This window comes from Dipodomys ordii, unplaced genomic scaffold (assembly GCF_000151885.1).
Source record: "Dipodomys ordii isolate 6190 unplaced genomic scaffold, Dord_2.0 Scaffold23, whole genome shotgun sequence".
NCBI lineage: Eukaryota > Metazoa > Chordata > Mammalia > Rodentia > Heteromyidae > Dipodomys > Dipodomys ordii.
The window spans coordinates 6,679,625-6,698,700 of NW_012267239.1; the positions used below are offsets into that span (position 1 = coordinate 6,679,625).

At 51.8% G+C, this 19,076-nt stretch overlaps 1 protein-coding gene across 1 annotated transcript in view; it reads right to left on the reverse strand.

Moving 5' to 3' along the window:
* Positions 1 to 832: 832 nt before the first annotated feature.
* Positions 833 to 19,076, reverse strand: part of Ssh1 (slingshot protein phosphatase 1) — a 47,810-nt gene continuing 29,566 nt past the window's right edge. Inside the window, exons 9-16 of the mRNA XM_013014286.1 lie at positions 18,657 to 18,851; positions 17,530 to 17,623; positions 15,803 to 15,931; positions 13,501 to 13,547; positions 11,405 to 11,551; positions 9,659 to 9,859; positions 6,624 to 7,173; positions 833 to 2,894 (exon numbers count right to left, since the gene is read on the reverse strand). Of these exons, the coding sequence (XP_012869740.1) occupies positions 1,659 to 2,894; positions 6,624 to 7,173; positions 9,659 to 9,859; positions 11,405 to 11,551; positions 13,501 to 13,547; positions 15,803 to 15,931; positions 17,530 to 17,623; positions 18,657 to 18,851 (2,599 nt within the window). The 3' untranslated portion in view covers positions 833 to 1,658. The remainder of the gene's footprint in view (positions 2,895 to 6,623; positions 7,174 to 9,658; positions 9,860 to 11,404; positions 11,552 to 13,500; positions 13,548 to 15,802; positions 15,932 to 17,529; positions 17,624 to 18,656; positions 18,852 to 19,076) is intronic.

Sequence of the window (19,076 nt, forward strand, 5' to 3'; positions counted from 1 at the left end):
TCTTCAGCTCAAGGCTAGCGCTCCACCGCTTGAGCCACAGCACCACTTCCAGCTTTTTTCTTTTTGCTTATGTGGTGCTGAGGAATCGAACCCAGGGCCCCAGGCATGCAAGGCAAGCACTCTACCACTGAGCCAACTTCCCAGCCCCTCCACTTATTTTTATAATTCCTTAAAAATGTAAAACTGGGCAGGCACTGGTGGCTCAAGCCTGTAATCCCAGCTACTCAGGAGGCTGAATTCTGAGGATCACAGTTGGAAGCCAGCAGGAAAGTCCATGAGACTCTTACCTCCAATTAACTACCAAAAAAGTGGAGCTTTGGCTCAAGTTGTAGAGTGCTACCTTTAGCACAAAAGCTCAGAAACGATGCCCAGGCCCTTAGTTCAAGCCTCAGGACCAGCACACACACAACACAGAGACACAGACACAGACACACACACACACACACACACAGTAAAACCATTCTTAGCCCTCAGGGCTGTACATACAGTTTGGTGAACCCTGAATCAGGCACTTCTGCCTTTCTACTGTACTGCTTTATCTGTCTTAAAATATGTTAGCATTTTGTCTTGCTGACAGATGAGCCCTTTGATTTGAACCCAGCACCTGGGACTACCTGCTACACTGAGCCCATCTGATGTTTAAAGGTGCTACGCTGAGCAGAGGCTCAAGACCCAGCACCCTCCACTTATCACTGCGGCTGGGAGAGCTGGGAGAATAGGAAGGAGTATTATCTGGCAGGAAGGGACACCTGTGAACATCTGGGAAGTTTTTCAACAGTCTCAGACCCCGAAATGAGTGGATAGGCCTTACAAGGCTGAGGACCAGGCATCCTAGACCTGCCAGATGCTTGAGTCCCCCCTGAAACCTAACTGCAGCCATGTCCCAATTTAGTAATGGATTGCAGCCCAATAATGCTTTGGGGTCCTTCCCCACCTGACCGGAGGAGATGTATGTGACACCACTGCTAGTGACAACATGGCCCACATGTCTCCCACTTGACCTCGATGCTAACTGAATGCTCACCACTCAACCACAATCACAGAACCAAGACAAAGGACTCTGACCACTCAGTTGATCACCACTTAGTACAGAGCGAGCTCAACAGTGCTAACTAGATGTCTTTATCTACCAGTTTTATCTAGCAAGTACCTGGTGTGGACCAGTGAAGTCTAGGCCACTCTGGGGTGCCAATCATGAGGAATTAAAAAAAAAACCCTAAATCCTTCTTCTCTTGGAAAAATCCTTTGTGACACAGCATTATTACTCCTGGGAATGAGTCTTGGTCATGATCCTATTTTCAAAACAAAAAGCACAGCAAGAATAGAGGTAGGACTTATTGCCATCCAAGGGCTTTCCCACAAGGCTGACTGGGCTAAGGAACATGGGCACAGATATCATCTCCTCAAAGCCGGGAGCGTGGGGATCGCAGTCCCATGTCCCTGGCTGACGGTGTCTGGATTTCCAGGCCATGCCCAGTCTCCCTTCTTGTGCTGTATGTTATTTTTATTTCGTTTCTTCTTTATGGCAAGAGGGAGGGGGGAGGGGGAGAGACTGGATGACTCCCGTTGTCTGAGACAAATCAAGATGTAAGGGGCGGCTTGGAATCCACAATGAGACAAAGGGAGGGAACCCTAGGTCCATGGAAGGAAAAGGTGGGTCAGGTTTTGCTCATCTGCGAGGAGCTTTTCAAGTGTTCTGGGGCGGATTTCCCTGATGGTTTAGAGGCTGCGGCTGGGTTCCTCAGAGTAGACTGGGGTTCCTGGAGGAAGGAAGACTCGCTCCACTTGGCATCCTGGGAGTCGGCAATGGTGGACACATCAGCCTCGCTGGACAGGTCTTCCGTGGAGAAGTTGAGGCTTCCAAGCTTGGCAAGAGAGTGGGAGCGTTTCAGCGGGGATGACACGGTCAGGCCCGCCAGCCGCAGCCGGGTCTCGATCTCCTGCGTCCGCTGTTTCACCAGCCCGGGCTTCCCGCGGACGCTGTGGATGCTGTCGCTGCTGGAACTCCGGGTCAGGTTGGAGCTCATGGAGGAGGAGGTAGGGGTGTAGCAGATGGTCTTCAGGAAGTCTTTCGTGAAGTTACTGGTGTGATCCAGGCGGGAGAGGAAGGAAGCAGGACTCTTGAGGGAGGCTCCTTCGGATGGCGGTGGAGCGGCCTCCGGTTTGTCATGGCCCGGCAGAGCAGGGGGCCCCGGCTCCTGCCCGGCAGCCAGCTCCTGGCCCTCGGGGATGCTGGCCTCCAGTCTGCTGGCCGCGCTGTCCCTGCGGGCTGCCGCCGCGGCGTCTGCGGGCAGGCTCTTCAGCTTCTCTAGCTGTTTGGTGTGCTTGCGGACCAGGCCTGCCTTCTGCAGCTGAACGATGGACTCCTGGTGCTGCGTCAGGTAGCTGTTGCTCGTGGGTCTCTCAGACTCGCTGGTGAACAGGAGCCTCAGGTCCTTAGCTGCTCTCGGGTCTCTCCTGGGGGACATCTCTTCCTTTACAACCTCCATGCAGGGAGGGCTCTTATCACAGTGAAAATTCTTCAACAGAAGAGACTTTGGCAGGACTTTTGGGGTCTCTCTAGAAGGCTCTGGAAGGCCAGCTGACAGCTCTGGGGCAGCCCCAGAGCCACTGCTATCCCGCCTCTTGGAGCCGGCTGGTGGTAGGAATGGGGAAGTGTCAGCTGGGCCAGAAGCTGGTTTGTCCAGGGCTTGAGACCTGCTGGACGCGTGGGCCACAGGGGAAGAAGTGACGTGGGGCAGGAAAGCTGGCTGGGTGCAGATGGCGGGAGCGCTGGGGTCCTCGCGTGGCTCCCGGAGGGCCTCAGGAGCCCCGCCGGCTGTAGGGTACATGCAGTCCGCACAGGGTTTGTAGGAAGGCTTCACTTTGTTAAGGATCCCAAACATAGCATCGTGCTGCAAAGGCATGGAACACGGTGAGACAGGGCAGCGCTGAGCCGGGAAGCAGAGGGCAAGGCGGGCAGCAGTGGCAGGGCGGAGGGGGGAGGCTGCCCGTGTGGCTCATGAATCCCTCAGACCTCTCGGAACCCATTAGATCACGAGGAAGTGAGGTCAGAGAGTACTTAAGAGATGCCCAAACTGACCCTAGGCCCAGGGCAGGCCTCGGCCACGGCCAGTACGGTTAGGCAGAGCCTCGCAGCCCCCTGGCACAAGCCCAGGGTGAGCCTTTCCAGGCCCTGATCTCACCTGGAAAGCAGGTTACCACCCTGCAGCCAGTGGTTCTGGAAAAAGGAATCAGTGGACATTCCGACAAACGTTGGGTCCTCTCTCCCCAGCAGAGAGAGTTTGCACTTGGGGGGGTGGGTGTGTGTGTGTGCACAGTCCTTGTTGGGTGGCAGGAGCTCTGCGTGGCTCTGGAAGCATGGTTGCTGCCACAGGCGGCTGACAGCTCTCCCCGACCCGCATCGGGCGCCTACAGGCCCAGATGGAGGTTGAGTGAAGGTAGGTTTTACGCCAGTTTCTATCATGGACTTCTGGTGCCTGGGGGGTCTGTGTGGATGGAATGTGAGCCCCCACTTCTTGTCCCCCTGCTAGCCAGGTCAGCCCTTGCCCCATCATAGGCCAACAGAAGGGGGCTGAGATAGAGACAAGAGACACACGGGCAGCCAGGGGCCGACTCTGTGCTATGTGGCAATGAGATGCTGGAGCTGGGTCAAGAATTCCCAGGTTAAGAACTATGGAGGCTTCTCATGAGCCCCTCCCTCCAGGCCCCCTCCCCATGAGTGGAGCCATAGCCAAAGTAATGCCATCCAGTGCAGAGGACCCAAGCTCTCCAAGGTCATAAGTCAAGGTGGCCCAACAAGAGAGAAGCCCAAAGAATACTGGGCTCCACCGTTGAGTCTGTGGAGCAGACACAGGTGCATGGCAGCAGGGATGGGCTTCTCTTTGTCAGGAACCCTGGGATCAGCTTTTCTTTTTCTTCTTGTGTTTTTTTGTTGTTGTTGGTGGTGGTGGTCTTGGGCCTAAACTCTGGGCCTGGGCGCTGTCCCTCAGCTCTTCAGCTCAAGGCTAGCACTCTACCACTTGAGCCACAGCACCACTTCTGGCTTTTTCTGCTTATGTGGTGCTGAGGAATTGAACCCAGGGCCCCATGCATGCAAAGCAAGCGCTCTACCACTGAGCCACCTTCCCAGCCCTCCTGTTGTCATTTTTTTTTTTTGTCGGTCTTGGGGCTTGAACTCTGGGTCTAGGCGCTGTCCCTCAGCTCTTCAGCTCAAGGCTAAGCACTCTACCACTAGAGCCACAGCGCCACTTCAGGTTTTCTGAGTGGTTTATTGGAGATAATAGTTTCACGGCCTTTCCTGCTCAGGCTGGCTTTGAACCGAAATCCTTGGATCTCGGCCTTCTGAGTAGCTAGGACTATAGGTGGGAGCCACCAGCGCCTGGCTTCTGTTGTCAGTCTTGAGGCTTAAATTCAGAGCTTGGGCTCTGTTTCTGAGCCTCTCTGTGTTCAAGGCTACCACTCCACTACTTGAGCCCCAGCGCCACTTCTGGCTTTTTCTGAGTAGTTTATTAGAGATAAGAGTTTCACAGACTTTCCTGCTCAGGCTGGCTTCAAGCCTCAGATCCTCAGATCGCAGCTTCCTTGAGTAACCAGGATTACAGGTGTGAGCCACTGGACCAGCTTTCTTGACCTAGAAGCTTGTCTGAGACTTTAACCAAAGCATCTACAAATTAATTTCTTCTAGAACCTGGGCTGAGATCTGGCACAGTTGAGGTATGAGTGCACCTTACAGAGCCCGGGGCACACAGGCAGGAGAGAATGCCTTCATTCATTTAGGGAGTGCCTGTTCCATGCCAAGATCTCAACTGGGCATGGTCTGTGAACAAGACACGCCTTGGGGCTCACAATGCGGAGGGATCTGGAAGCTGTGTGAAGTGCTAGGGTGGGTGGGCTGAGCGGAGCCTCCCCAGAAAAAGGCTACTCAGTGCAATGGGTGCCTCCGCAGAAATCTCTTGGACAAGCAGGGGCTGACCAGGCCATGGGGCAGCCCTGGGAAGGGTCCACAGGCAGGGCTGTAAGACAGAGGGGTGAGCTGCATATCCTTGCCCGTCATGGCAGAATCTCAGCTGGCAGTCTTGTCCTGCCGGCGTGACTTGTCACCTCCCTCTCCCGCCCAGCTCTCTCCGCCCAGGAGGCGCTGCATGGCAGTCCTTCTCAGCCTCGCTGCTGGCAAGCTAGTCACTGCCTCGGCTGATCTGTCAGCACGCCCTGTGCCAGCGGCATGATGTCATCGTTGTCACGTCCTCACGTTTGCCCTCCAGCTACCCCAACTGTGCGTGTGCAGGGTGATCTGATGGGAAGCCCAGCCCTGTGCCATCCTGACACCATGGTGAATAACGGGACTGGGACACTCTGACGGATGCTTGTCGCTAGGTCCTGTTCTGCTGCTGCCAGGAACCTGACTGAATGCTGGTGGGTGAAGGAGCCCGAGTCCTATGCCAGCCCCTCCCCTGGTCATCATACAGTGGCTCGGTCAGGCCACTGGAACCAGTCAGGGCACCACCCTGGCTGAAGCGGTTCTGCAGCATGTCTTTGGGGGAATCTGCTTTCTGAGGCTTGGTGAGAAGTGGGGGAATCCACAAGCATGGCCTCTCCCACCTGCAATGCACTGGGTGGCCTGGGGTGTGCACAGGAGCACGCTTTGTGCTGGGACTTGTATTAGACAAGCTGGCTCGCCACCTCTGTGTCCTTTCTGCTCTCACATGAGAATGAACCCCAGCTGCCTGTGAGGTGGGCAGGGAATGCCAGGGAACATGAAGCTAGCTCCTAGCCCCATGCCTTGGGAAGCCAGAGCTTCCCAAGACTACCCTCCACCCTCCAGAGAGCCAGCCCCACACAAAACCAACCCCAGCCCCAGCCCCTGGGCCAGTTCTGAGACAGGTAGCTGATTTTCTGAGTAAGAATGAGGTTAAGGCTTGGCCTTGCTACACACCGCTCACTCCAACCAATAGCTTCAAGGGACAGATGGGTTTGGGAACCGGAAAACCAGATACTAAGGATGGAGGAACTGTTGCTGCTTTCCCAAAGTCTGGCATGGCACTGTGACCACACAGTGGAGCACTGCGGGGGGCGGGGGAGGGAAGGGGTCATCCATATATTGATGAGAGGTGAACCTGGTGATGAGTTGCATGCTTTAGACTTTATACATAAAAAAGAAGTGAAGCCAGGCACCTATGATCTAGCTACTCAGGAGGCTGAGATCAGCAGTCACGGGCTGGGATGCCATGAGACTCTTATCTCCAGTTAACCACCAAAAAGCTAGGAGTGGAGTTGTGGCCTACTAGCTTTGAGCACAAAAGTTCAGGGAGATGGAGAGGGAGAAAAGGAAGGAAGGAAGGAAGGGAGGGAGAAAGGGAGGGAGGGAGGGAGGAAGGGAAAGAAATGAGCTGGAAATTTTACCCAAGATACAAATAAGGGGTATGAGGGGTAGATGGCTCTTGGGGTCCAGTTATTCCCTCCTGACCCTCATCTCCTAGATAGGTACACATACCTTCCTAGTTGGCCAGCCCCAGTCCCCCCCAACCCGACTCTGTAAACTCGCAGGTGGCTGAAATGCGAAGCATGGAAGGTAGGGGGGGGGCGCTGCTCTGTGGAGCGGGCATCTCCCCACTCCGGCTTACCTCAAAGTCATCAGGACAGCTCCTCTTGCTGTTGTTATTGTTTAGGTTTTCCCGGTTGAGTGGGCTCCTCGCAGGCGGGGCAGCAGGCCGCCCCCACCTCCCCACCCTGGGGCTCTCCTCGGGGTCCATGTCCTCCACCTGCTGCAAGGCGCCGTGGGCTTCGGGGCTCCCGAACTCCAGCCTCTTCTTCACGTCCTTGTCGCAGAGCCCAGTTTCTTCCTGGGGTTGCGGGGCCTGCCTGGGCGCCTCCGCTGGCTGGGCTGCCTCATCCAACATAGCATCCCTCTCAAGATCTTCTAGGTGGACTAAGCTGCCTGCACCATTGTGGGGATCAGAGAGTCTCCGGAATGAGTAGGGGAGAGAGGGCCCTCCTGGGGTCTGGCTTCCTGGAAGCCCGGGCTGGGTGGCATTGTGTAGGCAGAGCAGCTGGGTGTCTGGGGCATCATCCAGGCTCTCAGGCAAGAAGTCGCTGGGCTCCGTGGGGTCTTCCACAGGTGGCTGGAGGCTGCTGTCCGTCTGTTGGCGCCACAGCTTGTTGTGGCGCTGTTTGCTGTGGGGAGGAAGGATGGGGTGTCAGAAGGATAGCACCCGAGGACCCAGGGCCCTGGTGAGGGTGCTGGGCTCCCAGGAATATACCTGGGACCCTAAATCATCAAGGCTCCCACAAGACACTGTGTAACTTTTCCCATGTGGAGACAGTGGGGCAGATGTGTGGAGGGAGTTCTGACTCGTCACCTGTGCCCAGGAGTTTGGCTCTATCTAACTGCACACACTTGGCACACACTGATACCCCTTGCTCAGTGTTTGTCTGTTCTTCTAACTCAACTGTAGTGAGACCCACACACTAATGTAATGGAAACACAATGTGCATAAATGCATTTGGGAAGAGCCTAGAAAATTGCTATTTGTTTAGGCCAGAGATTATGGATCAGTTTTAAATACCTTAGTACACATCATTTAGATTTTGTTTTGCTTTGTTTTCTAGTGCTGAGGATGGAATCCTAGGGCCTTGTGATTACTAGGCTAATTAGTGCTCCTCTACTGAACTATGCAAGAAAGAGGGGGAGAGAGGGAGAAAGACAGGCAGACAGACAGACGTATATGTAATGAAATAAAGACACTTCCACAGGCCTCACAGGAAAAGTGTTGGCATGGTGTGGGAGGGAGAAGATAAGTAACCACAGTGCAGTGTATGCTAAGAGGCTCCAGGGGGAGGGAGCATCCTGACCATGGGGTACTCTGAGAGGCGCAATGCAAGGTCAATCTGTGTAGCCCCATGCCCAGCCTGCAGACCCAATTCAGCTGCAGTGAATTTGGTGAGTGACCAGCTGAGCCTCCTCCTTCCTCCCTTCCCCTTCTTTCTCCTTGCCTAGCCCTGCCTGGGGACCAGTCCAGCTGCTCTTCACTGACTAACAGTGAACGAATCCAGAGATGCCCTGAGCGGTTCTCTGGACTGTTCAACTCTGCCAGAACACGCCTGCTTTCCCAAACTTGGCCAAGAAGCTGATGGACCTCACTTCTGGCTTCTTTCCAACACAAGGCAGAAAGAATCCGGAAGGCCGCCACTCACACAGACCGAGGAAAGGTAAGAGGGAGGAAGAGAGCGAGCTTCTGTGTGGACAGCCTGGGCTATCAGTCATGCAGGGATCTGTCTGTGATTACTGGGGGCCCCGCCCCCACCACCTGAAGTAGGCAGAAAACCTCAAGGCCCCCTCACTGAGCTCTCTCTGCTACCAAGGCCATCACTGCCTGGCCTGTGCATCTCCCTCCTGCTGTCCACTGGCTGTGAGGCAGACAGCGCCAGCTCCTTCTTCGTCCTCATAAAGAGGAGAGCCTAAAGCAGAAAGACCCTTTCAAGAATAAAGTCACAGATTTTAGCACCTACATTCATTGAGGACTTACAGATTTTTGGTGGTGGTGGTGGTTGTGAGGCTTGAACTCCTGGCCTGAGTGCTGTCCCTGAGCTCTTTGCCTCCACTTCCCTTTTTTTGGTGGTTAATGGAAGGTAAGAGTGGTTAAATACACATAACACAAAACTTGCCATCTTGATCATTTCAAGTGCACAGCTCTGCAGTGAACATTTATAACGCTCACCCATCACCACCATCTGCTTCCATAGCGGCTTCCATCTTGCTAGAGCTCCAGGTCCCATTAAACACTAACTCTCCTTTCCCCTGGCCTCTGGCAACACTGCCCTACTTTCTGTCTCTTTAAGTCTGACTATTCAAGGCCTTCAAATAAGTGCAGAGCTATTCTACGCGTTTAGTGCCACTGGCTTCTTTCACTTAGCACAATACCCTAAGGTTCATTCATGGTACAGCAAGTGACAGATTTCCTTCCTTCCTTTTGTTGACATGTAGTCTACTATGTAGACCAGACTGGCCTTGAGTTCCTGGACTCAAGCGATCCTGCCACCTCAAGACTCCCACGGCGCTGAGACTACAGGCATACACTACCTGGCCTCAATATAATTCTCTTCCTTCTTATGGCAGGGAAAAGTCCCATTGTGTGTGTGTCTCCCATTATTTATCCACCCATCCATCAGTGGCTACCTTTGGGCTGCTTTCAAGGGCTGCTGCTATGTAAAATAAACCCTAGAGTCCTGGTACACACCCCAGGTGAAAGGCTGGGCCATGCAGCAGCTTTCCTTGGGGCTCTGGAGGGACCGCCATAATGCTTTTCACAGTACCTGCAGAACTGACATTCAGGAGAGTACAGGAGAGGGGAGGAGGGTTTAGAGAGACTGCCAGCACATCCCTGGTGGCACCTGATGGCTGGGAGTGAGGAAATGGGAGGGGTGTGTACCCACAGCACATACTGGGTAGCAAGCAGCCTCAATGAAGGGGTCAGGCTCCTTGCCTGAAGCTTTCAGTGTGCCAACAAACTCAAATGGATTCCTCCTGGAAACTACAAATTGAAACCCAAATAGTACATGTTTTTCTCAAACTCCCTACACTTTTAGCTTCAGAAGCCACTGTGAACCTGGCTGGCTAGGCTCTGCCTGCCCACCCCCCTCTCCCAAGGCCAGCACCCACCTGGCGTCCAAGATGCCTTCATACTCAGACAGCTGCCTCATAAAGCCAGCGTTGGGCCGGGTGACGCTCCGCTTCTGCTTCACATAGTTATACGCTTTCTCCAGGGGCCAGCCGAATTCCTTCATGGCGTAGGCAATGACCGTGGATGCAGATCGGCTGACGCCCATTTTGCAATGGACCAGGCACTTGGAATGGTTCCTCCTGCAGGGAAGGGAGCAGGGATTAGACATGTTCATCACGCAGGCTCTGCCACGGGAGGTTTCCAAACCCTCAAATTATCTCACAGCCCAAGCCCTCTCAAGTCCTCCATTTCTGGGGCTCATTCCACCAGCCTGCAAAGGAAACAGTGCTGCTGAGAAGCGGATCAGCACACCACAGAGATCATGAGAAACCTGCCTTGACCGGGCAGGGCCTCACTTGGTAGCTGAGCTCAAGTGCACAGTCCTTAGGGACAAACTGGGAGCCAGTCCAGCCCGGGGACAGGTGAGGCCACCCACAAACCTTCCTGGGGAGCCAGGAGCTGCTTGAGGGGCCTCAGCAAAGGCTTCCCCCAACTGTCTCTGCAGATGGAGGTGCTGGCTGAGGAAACGAGGTCAGCAAAGCTGGGCCATGGGGAATGAGCAGTGTGGGGCTAGCCAGGGCGAGAGTGGACAGCACAGTCCAGACTGAGGGAGGAAGATTGGGCTGATTGTGACGTGTAGGGAGGCAGGGCCAGGCCCAGGCATGGCTGATGTAGCCATATTCCCAGCCAGGGTGGGGGCAGCATCTCTCTAAGTCCTGCTTCTGATGAGAGGGAATGCATAAGCTGGGTGCTGGTGGCTCATATCTGTAACTTTCGCTACTCAGGAGGCTGAGATTTGAGGATCGTGGTTCAAAGCCAGCCCAGGCAGGAAAGTCCATGAAACTCTTATCTCCAGTGAACCACCAGAAAACCAGAAGTGGTGCTATGGCTCAATTTGGTAGAGTGCTAGCCTTGAGCAAAAAGAACAGTGCCCAGGCCCTGAGTTCAAGCCCCACAACTGACTCCTCCCCCCCCCCAAAAAAGGAATGTCATGCTGGGAAGGGCTGCACCTGTGAACCTTGATTTTCATACGAGGGAGACACACCCTGGTAGGACTGGGCTCCAGCTCTCTGTACCCCAGGTCTACAATTCCTTCTGCCACAGTCTCCATCCAGGGAGCCCTGCGTGTGTCCCTGGGGTTTGGCAAGGGCACACCTGCATCTTTAGGCTGGAGCAGTACAGAGGAGGGTGTTTCTTAACTCAGGGTTAACAATGTCACCACCCTGGACCTCAGTAAGAGGTGGGCCACTGAGTTCAGGAACAGGAGGATGGAACTAACTTGAGGGGGAGAAAGCAGCCTCTATTCTGGGGAGCAAGAGATCTAAGAAATCTAAGCCAGATCCAAGAGATCTAAGCCAGAGAGCATCGGCTCTTCCCTGACCCAGAGAACTTCCCCCCCACTGGAGGGAGCCCCCAGGCATGGAGCCTCTGCCTGGAGTCAGTGTTGCTCATGATGCTTTCATGCCATTATCAAGGCAGCTGGGAGAGAAGCCCATCAGGACCCCACCTGGAGAAGACCCAACTTCCCCTCTGGTGCCTGGGGTCTTGCAGCTAAAACCAAAGGTCAGCAGATGGCAATGTTTCCTCCATCCAGCCAGCTCCTGAGCCCGGGCCTACCCTGTACCTCTGCCCGCCCAGCCTCTGGTGACCAGTCTCTTCCTAAGCCCTGCTCGCTGCCCACTTACTTGGCTTTGTTTATGAAATGGTACGCCTCGTTCCAGTGGGCAAGCAGGTCTGTGGTCTCCTCATCATACACTCGGATGTTGTGGTATGCAAATAAGCCGGGGAAAAAATTGTCTATTTCTCTAGTAACATTTAAAATGTAGTCAACCCTGCAATGGAAACAAAGCAAAAACAAATCTGGAGACTCAGAATGAGGAGCTATAAAAAAGCAAAGTAACAAAAAACTGGCAGAGAAAAACAATTTAAATACATACAAATAAAGGTTGAGATTCTGTTTTTACTGGACAGTAATTTTTTATATTACCTACAGGTGATAAAAATGAATATTTACACACACACACACATCCCACATGTGACTCATACACAAAAATCTATTTAAAAAAACCTTTTAATAAAGAAAACTGTTCTGGGTGCTGGAGGCTCATGCCTGTAATCGTACTCAGGAGACTGAGGTACAAAGCCGCCCAGGCAGGAAAGTCTGTGAGACTCTCATCTCCAATTAACAATCCCAAAAAAGCCAGAAGTGGAGCTGTGGCTCAAGTGGTAGAGTATTAACTTTTTAAAAGTTCCAGGACAGGGGCTGAGAAGGTGGCTCAGTGGTAGAATGCTTGCCTCACATGCATGAGGCCCTGGGTTTGATTCCTCGGCACCATATAAACAGAAAAAGCTGGAAGTGGTGCTGTGGCTCAAGTGGTAGAGCACTAGCCTTGAGCTGAAGAGCCCAGGGACAGTGCCCAGGCCCAGAGTTAAAGCCCCATGACAGACCAAAAAAAAAAAAAAAAGTTCAAGGACAGAGTCCAGGCCCTGAGTTCAAGCCCCAGTACCATCACATTGAAAAAAAAAAAAAAGCAAGAAGGAAGGGAGAGAAAAAGGAAAAGAACATTTAGTCTGAAACACTTAACCCTGAAAAGCAAACATATTTGTTATTTAACTACATTTCTAAAGTTCCAAAACTTACAACAACTACCTGTAATAGTAATCCCAGCTATGGCAAGGCAGAAATGAGAATGTTATCTTAAAAAAAAAAAGGTGGGGACCAAGGTATGGTGGCTCACACTTATAATTCCAGCTGTGCAAAAGAGGCAGAAATCCAGAGGATCTCAGTTCAAGGCCAGCAAGGGCATAAAGTTAATGAGACTGATCTCAAGAAAAAAGCTGGCTGTGGTGGCTCACACCTGTCATCTCAGTTGTGTGGGTAGTGTAAGGAGGAGGATGGCATCCAAGATGTACTTTAATTTCTGCAAGACCACCAAAATAATTCAGGAGTTGGAAAACATCTCCCATAGGTTTCACAAACAAGTACTTAAGATGTATCAAACAGTACCTTTAAAAGCCACCTATGGGTTCCAGCAAAATGGAAGCATGGAGTGTCTCCCCACAGCTGAGTGCCACTCGGCTGAGCACACTTCTTAACCAATAGTTTTAAAGAGATATTTTAAGATTTGTTTAGTCTTGGTTTTCAAATGTAGCAATTCAAGAAGGCTGTCACCTCAGACCACAGAAGGGTGATTTTGTGGCTCTGTTTTTTTTTGTTGTTGTTGTTGTTTTTTAACACAAGTCCAGACATCTGTTCCTGAAAGTCTCCGTTAAACATTTTCACTTACACTGCTGAGTTCTGCTCCAAGACAAGCATGTTCCTGCCCAACACACAGCACTCAGTTCAAGATTCCCCCCAGGACTCAAAGTTAGAACACCAGACAGAGGCAAGAGTGATGGAGCTATCAGGGCTGTGGACTGGTCACACAGCCCAAACACACCGTGCACACTGGGGGCAGCGGCTACATTTCATGGAGGAGGCAGTGGTAGGGAGTTTAGGGCCCAAGCAGGTCCAGGCTGTCCTATGCGTCATTTGAGTATGATTTAGGAGGCTTCTCCCTGACATACTCCATCACTCAAGACTCCAGAATTAAAAACCCATCCATCACTAAATAATCACTGATGGGCTTCAGTTTCATTATGCAAAAGCCCCTCCAGCCACTTCTGAGGGCAGGGAGAGGCAGTCAGCAGTGGGCAGCCCTGGTCTTGGGCCCCACAGCCAAGGCTGAGTGGAGGCTTCCTAAGCTACTGGAAGGAGGGGAAGACAAGGGAGCAGACTCACCCTGAGCCCTGCAGCTCCTCCAGATTGGATGCATTCCATTCAGAGCCCTGGGGGACAGATCACACAAACCCCGTGAGTGTCACACGTCAGCCTCAGAGCTGCTATGGATGCACAGTTTTCCCTAACCCTGCAGCCTTGGCCTTGGAGACAGAACTGGCAGAGGCTGAAATCCAAGCAGGGTCCTGAGGTCCAACAGCATGACTCTGTGTGTCTGTGTGTGTGTGGTGTGTGCGCCTGCATGCACGTGCACGGTCCTCACTAGCCCCTTGGCTTTAGGGACCCCAGCTCTTCCACCCTATTGCTTCCGCCATCAGAGGCTACAGTCTGTGCCTCCCTTACCCCTGGGTCACCGTGGGAATTGGTCTACCTTTGCTGGGAAGTATTCTGGCAATGCTGTAAAAGTTCCTACCCTCTGACCCAGTAATTGCACTCTGTCAAAAAGCTATCCTGAGGAAATGACCAGAATTCACATAGATTTAAGGGCAAGGATATTTATGGTTATTCATAATAAAACAATGGAAATAACCCAAAGGACCCACAGGAAGAAACCGATAAAATAAATGACGAGAGAGGCCTATAATGGAGCCATTAAGATAAAGCAGCCTTTTGGAGACACCATGTAAGGAAAAATAAAATAACAACAAAAAAAGAATGTGTATAAACCAACATTATGATTGCTTCCTTTTCTTTCTTTCTTAAGAAGCTACACAGGCACCAAAGAATCCCACACTCAATTCCAAAAAAAAAAAAAAAAACTACCCCAAAAAGCAAAAAAAAAAAAAAAACCAAGACAGGGAAAATAAACCCACCAAGATGTTATGAGGGACCACCATGAGTGTGGGACTCCGAAGTGCCTTTTTCTTCCTCTCATGGATTCTCATTCCCAACTGTCTACAACTTACTAGCTTAATACTTAAATAAGTATTAGCGTTAAAAAACAAAACAAAAGAAACTCTTCCATTCTCTTCCTTAGCACTCAGAGAAACAGAAGGGAAAACAGCAAGCAGAGAGTCACTGCTCTTAGGAGGCAGATGATATGAGAGACACCCGTGTACAGCTCCAGGCCAAGTCCCCGCAGGGCCCTTGGGACTCAATGGCTCTGACCGTGTTGGCAAACCGTGCTGTGAGTTGGGTTTTCATATTTGAAGGAGAACCTCAACTGTAAAAATTCTTTTCATATTTCTCATGGAAAAAGTGACATAAAGCACCAAACCACACGGAGAGGGCCCAGGGTTCTAGAGGCTGTGAGTTTCCTCTGATTGTTACCACCACCTAGTGGAGACTGGAGGGAGGAGGAGAAAGGGGAGCCTTCACATGCATGGCTTTCAGGGAGATCAGCCTAGCCCATTCCAGTATCTTTCAAGGACAGCTTCAAACCCACATGTGCCTCTACATGTTAACGTCTAACACAAAGCCTCTATCTAGGCAGACGTCCACACATCGAGAGCACTGAAACACATGTATCTATGCAGAAAACTACCAGAGAGCCATCTGAGGGACTGCTCACTTTCTGAGGTGGAAGGGAAGCCACCCTGGTCTCAGCAGCCAGGGTCCATCTTCCCTCAGCCTCCCTACCCCTGATCTCCATTGATGGCCAATGCTCTGGCATCTTAGGGTGTGTGTGTCTTATGCAATCCCGGCATCACCCGTGAGATCCAGGATGGAGGACAGGAGAGGCCAACTAACTAGCTGAAAGTCAGAGCAGGTAAGGCAGCAGAGAAGAAAGTCTGCCCTGCTGGGTCTGACTTCCTCTCCACCCCTCAGCTGCTGCTCTAATTTTAGCAACATGCTTGCCTTTGAACACTTGCCGGTTGCCTTCTAAGGAGATTTACAGCATGAAGACACTGACCACGGGCTTGCATACTAGGAGTCAGCACAAGCCACCCTGGTGGGTGGGTTCGGGGTGGGGTTCAGGAGTTGGCCGGCCTGGAGAAGCTGCAATTCAGTTGTGCACTCTGCCCCGGTGGAACTGTGGGGCTGGTGGCTATCTGTCTGTTAGTCATGGGGTGGTCTATGGCCCATGAACCATTTGGGGGAAACTAGATGGGCTAGTGTATTAGCAAGGATTTGAAAGCACATACCACTGGATGAGGCCAAATTGCTTCCAGGTAACTCCCCGAAGCTCAGCTGAAGCTACGCCTCAAACACCTGGCTCCAAAGCAGGGCAGAGGCTGCGGGCCAGAGAAAGGGTCGGGGCAGAGGCTCCATGACCCAAGTTTTCTACCTACTTCCCCCCCTGCCCTCAAACAGTGAGGTCTGATTTCTGATCCCAACTTAGATCCTGCTGAGCAGTGCTTCTTACAAGATAAAGATGGTCGAAGATAAGAGAAGGCTTGTCCATCTGTCCCAAGATAAGTAGCATCTCATTGTCTATGAATTCCTTGAATTCTTTCAAATTACAGTTCATCTGTTTCTCCAACTCATTACGGATCTGCAGAGCACAAACCATTAGGAAAAGTGATTTGTTAAAGAAAACAATTGCCCACCTCTAAATGATTAAAATCACAATGCAAACCATGGTGTTTACAAAAAGGGAGATATGTTTTACCTCCCCCCATCCACAGTAAAGCACTTGCACACTCGCAACATTTGTGTGTAGGTGGCAGGAAAGTGGTTACTCAGCTTATGAGTAAACCCAAGCGAAGGAATTTGTGATTTCACACGAGGGATCTGCTTTACCTGAGTTCATTTCCATTGCGTTGAAGGTGCTCATGTTTACAATTAACTATTAAATACATTGTCCTGAGAATGTAAAGTCAGTCTCAGGAATGTAGCACAATAAAGTTCTAAAGTAGCGGGGCACCGGTGGCTCACGCCTGTAATCCTAGCTTACTTGGGAGGCTGAGATCTGAGGATGGCAGTTCAAAGCCAGCCCAGGCAGGAAAGTCCATGAGACTCTTATCTCCAATGAACCACTAGAAAACCGGAAGTGGCGCTGTGGCTCAAGGGGTAGAGCACTTGCCTTGAGCTGAAGAATGCAGGGACAGCGCCCAAGCCCAGAGTTCAAGCCCCACAACCGACCAAAAACAAAAAAAAAAATAAATAAAAATTAAAGTTCTAAAGTATGTTAATTAAGCCAGGTGGGGTAGTGCATACCCACAAATCCAGCATTCAGGAGACTGAGGCAGAAAGACAGAATGTAAAGTCGGCCTAGATTATACAGTAAGACCCTGTTTCAAAAGCAGACAAAATAAAAACCTCTAGAAGTATTAATAATAGGACAGCATATGGGCTTTTAAAATAGCGACTTCAAGTTCTTAGATCTACCTAGTCCAAGCTGCCATTAAAATCCATTGCATTCTTTCTTCACAAAGAGAGGGCTTTTTAAAGCAAAGTGCTAGCTAGGCACTGGTGGCTGAAGCCTGTAATACTAGCTACTCAGAAGGCTGAGATATGAGGATTGTGGTTCAAAGTCAGCCCAGGCAGGAAAGTCCACGAGATCATTACCTTCAATTAACCAGCAAAAAGCCAGAAGTAGAGCTGTGGCTCAAGTGGCAGAGTGCCAACCTTAAGTGAAAAAAGCTCAAGGACAGTGTTCAAGCCCTGAGTTCAATCCCAAAGACCAGTAATAAATAAGTAGCGCCGGGCACTGGTGGCTCACGCCTATAATCTTAGCTACTCAGGAGGCTGAGATCTGAGGATCTGGGTTTAAAGCCAGCCCAGGTAGCAAATAAACCACCAGAAAACTGGAAGTGGCACTGTGGTTCAAGTGGTAGAGCTCTCACCTTGAGCTGAATTGCTGAGGGACAGAGACCAGGCCCAGAGTTCAAGGCCCACAACTGACAAAAAAATAAATAAATAAGCAAATAAACTAATAAATAGGGAAGTACTTTTCAGTGTAACCCAAGGTCTTAGATTATCCAGATAAGGTTAGAGAGGATCAGACATGAGACCAAGATGTCACAACTTTACAAGCAGTAGTTCCAGAGTCAAACTACAGCCTGACTCTAATACCTATACCCCCACTGGTACTGCTGCGCCACAGCACAAGCAGAGAAGAGCCTGCTAGGGCAGGGAGCATTCTCTTACCTCTTTGGAGGTCACATTCTCAAGATCCTGGCTCATCATGATGCTCCGTAGTTTGGCTTTGATGAGACGCTCGGTTCTTTCCCCTTCTGTTGGCCTGGAAAGAAAGGGCATTTAGGAAACAGCAGGAGCACAGGACTGAAGTCAGAGGATGCAGAAACACCAGGCACTTGAGGCTGGTGGTGTGTAGGTAGTTATGCAGAGGCAGATTCTCAGGGGTCAGGAGAAGTAGAGAAGCAGAGCTTGCTCCAGTTCCCACAGGAGGAGCCCACAGAGTGGCAAGCAGGCCAGACAGGTGACCATTTAGAAACTTGTTCCCATTCAGACCCTGCAGACCTCTGGGGCAAGACACCGGAACTGCCAGCGGAACATCCGCACTCCACTGGGCCCTTGGGGCTCTACCTGAGCATGCCTGGGTGTGTGGCTACTGCTGCTTCCTGAGCTACCTGTCCCAGCTGTGTCCAGTTCCTGCTACTTCCTCTCACATGGACTCACAACCTAGGACACCCTTGTAACTTCTACAAGCCAGCGCTATGCTAACAAGGCCCGAGGCCACCTAGGCCACAGCAATCCTTCCCCAGGAAGGTGACCACCACTTCTCCCACTCCTTTTCAGGACTGTCGCTATCCTCCTAAAACACAGGCGCCAGCACAACACAGAGGTCTGGAGTGACCGGAAGCCTGATTGAGAGAGAAGCAAAGAACAGCTTCTCCTTCTTCTTCGTCATCTCAAACAAGACTTTGAAGAATGCAGCTTCAGGCCACATGATATGGCCTTAGCTCATATGACACAGTCAAGTGCTCTGAGTGCAGCAGGGAGAGCGGCCTGGAATAAGGAGCTTCAGGAAGCAGAGGCTGCACCCAGGCTCCTCCTAAGAGCAAGGCAGGCTTCCAGCAGAAAGGCCTGGACACAGCACTGTTAGGAGTGGGAAATGCAGAGCAGCACAGTCCTGTGGGGATGACAGAAGTGAGGGGCTAGTCCTGTAGAGACTGCCCATAGGCTCCAGACCAGGACAGGGCCTTAGACACTGGTTCTAAGAAGGTGACTGTCATCAAAGGCCTGTACAAGGAATGACCTTGTACAGGTTCAAGGTCAGGCCCAGGGGATGGGGAGGCAGGCTTGGCACATACTTGTCCACAAACAGGGCTGGGGAGTCAGGCCGAGTGGACTCCAGGTCCTGCATGGCATTCCATTCGTTGATGCAGCTCTGCTCTGAGCCGATGCAGCTCTCATAGTAGGTGGCCCAGATGAGTGCCACGCCCCCGGGGAAGTAGTTGTGCCTCCGTGCCACTTCGCAGGCCTTGTGTAGTACCTGCAGTGCAGACCTGAGGAGGGGAGGGGTGTCAGGTCTGGGAAGGCACGAGACGGGCTGGTTCTCCCCTCCCACACAAGGTTTAGGCAGGGCAGTGGGTCAGTCCTTCGGAGTCCTGCATACAAACAGGCTGTACGGAGGACACACGACAGCCTGAAAATTACAGCTGTGGGGTTCTACCACTGGTCTCGAACCCAGGTACCAACAAAGTCCTCCAGTGCATATAACATCCCTCCCA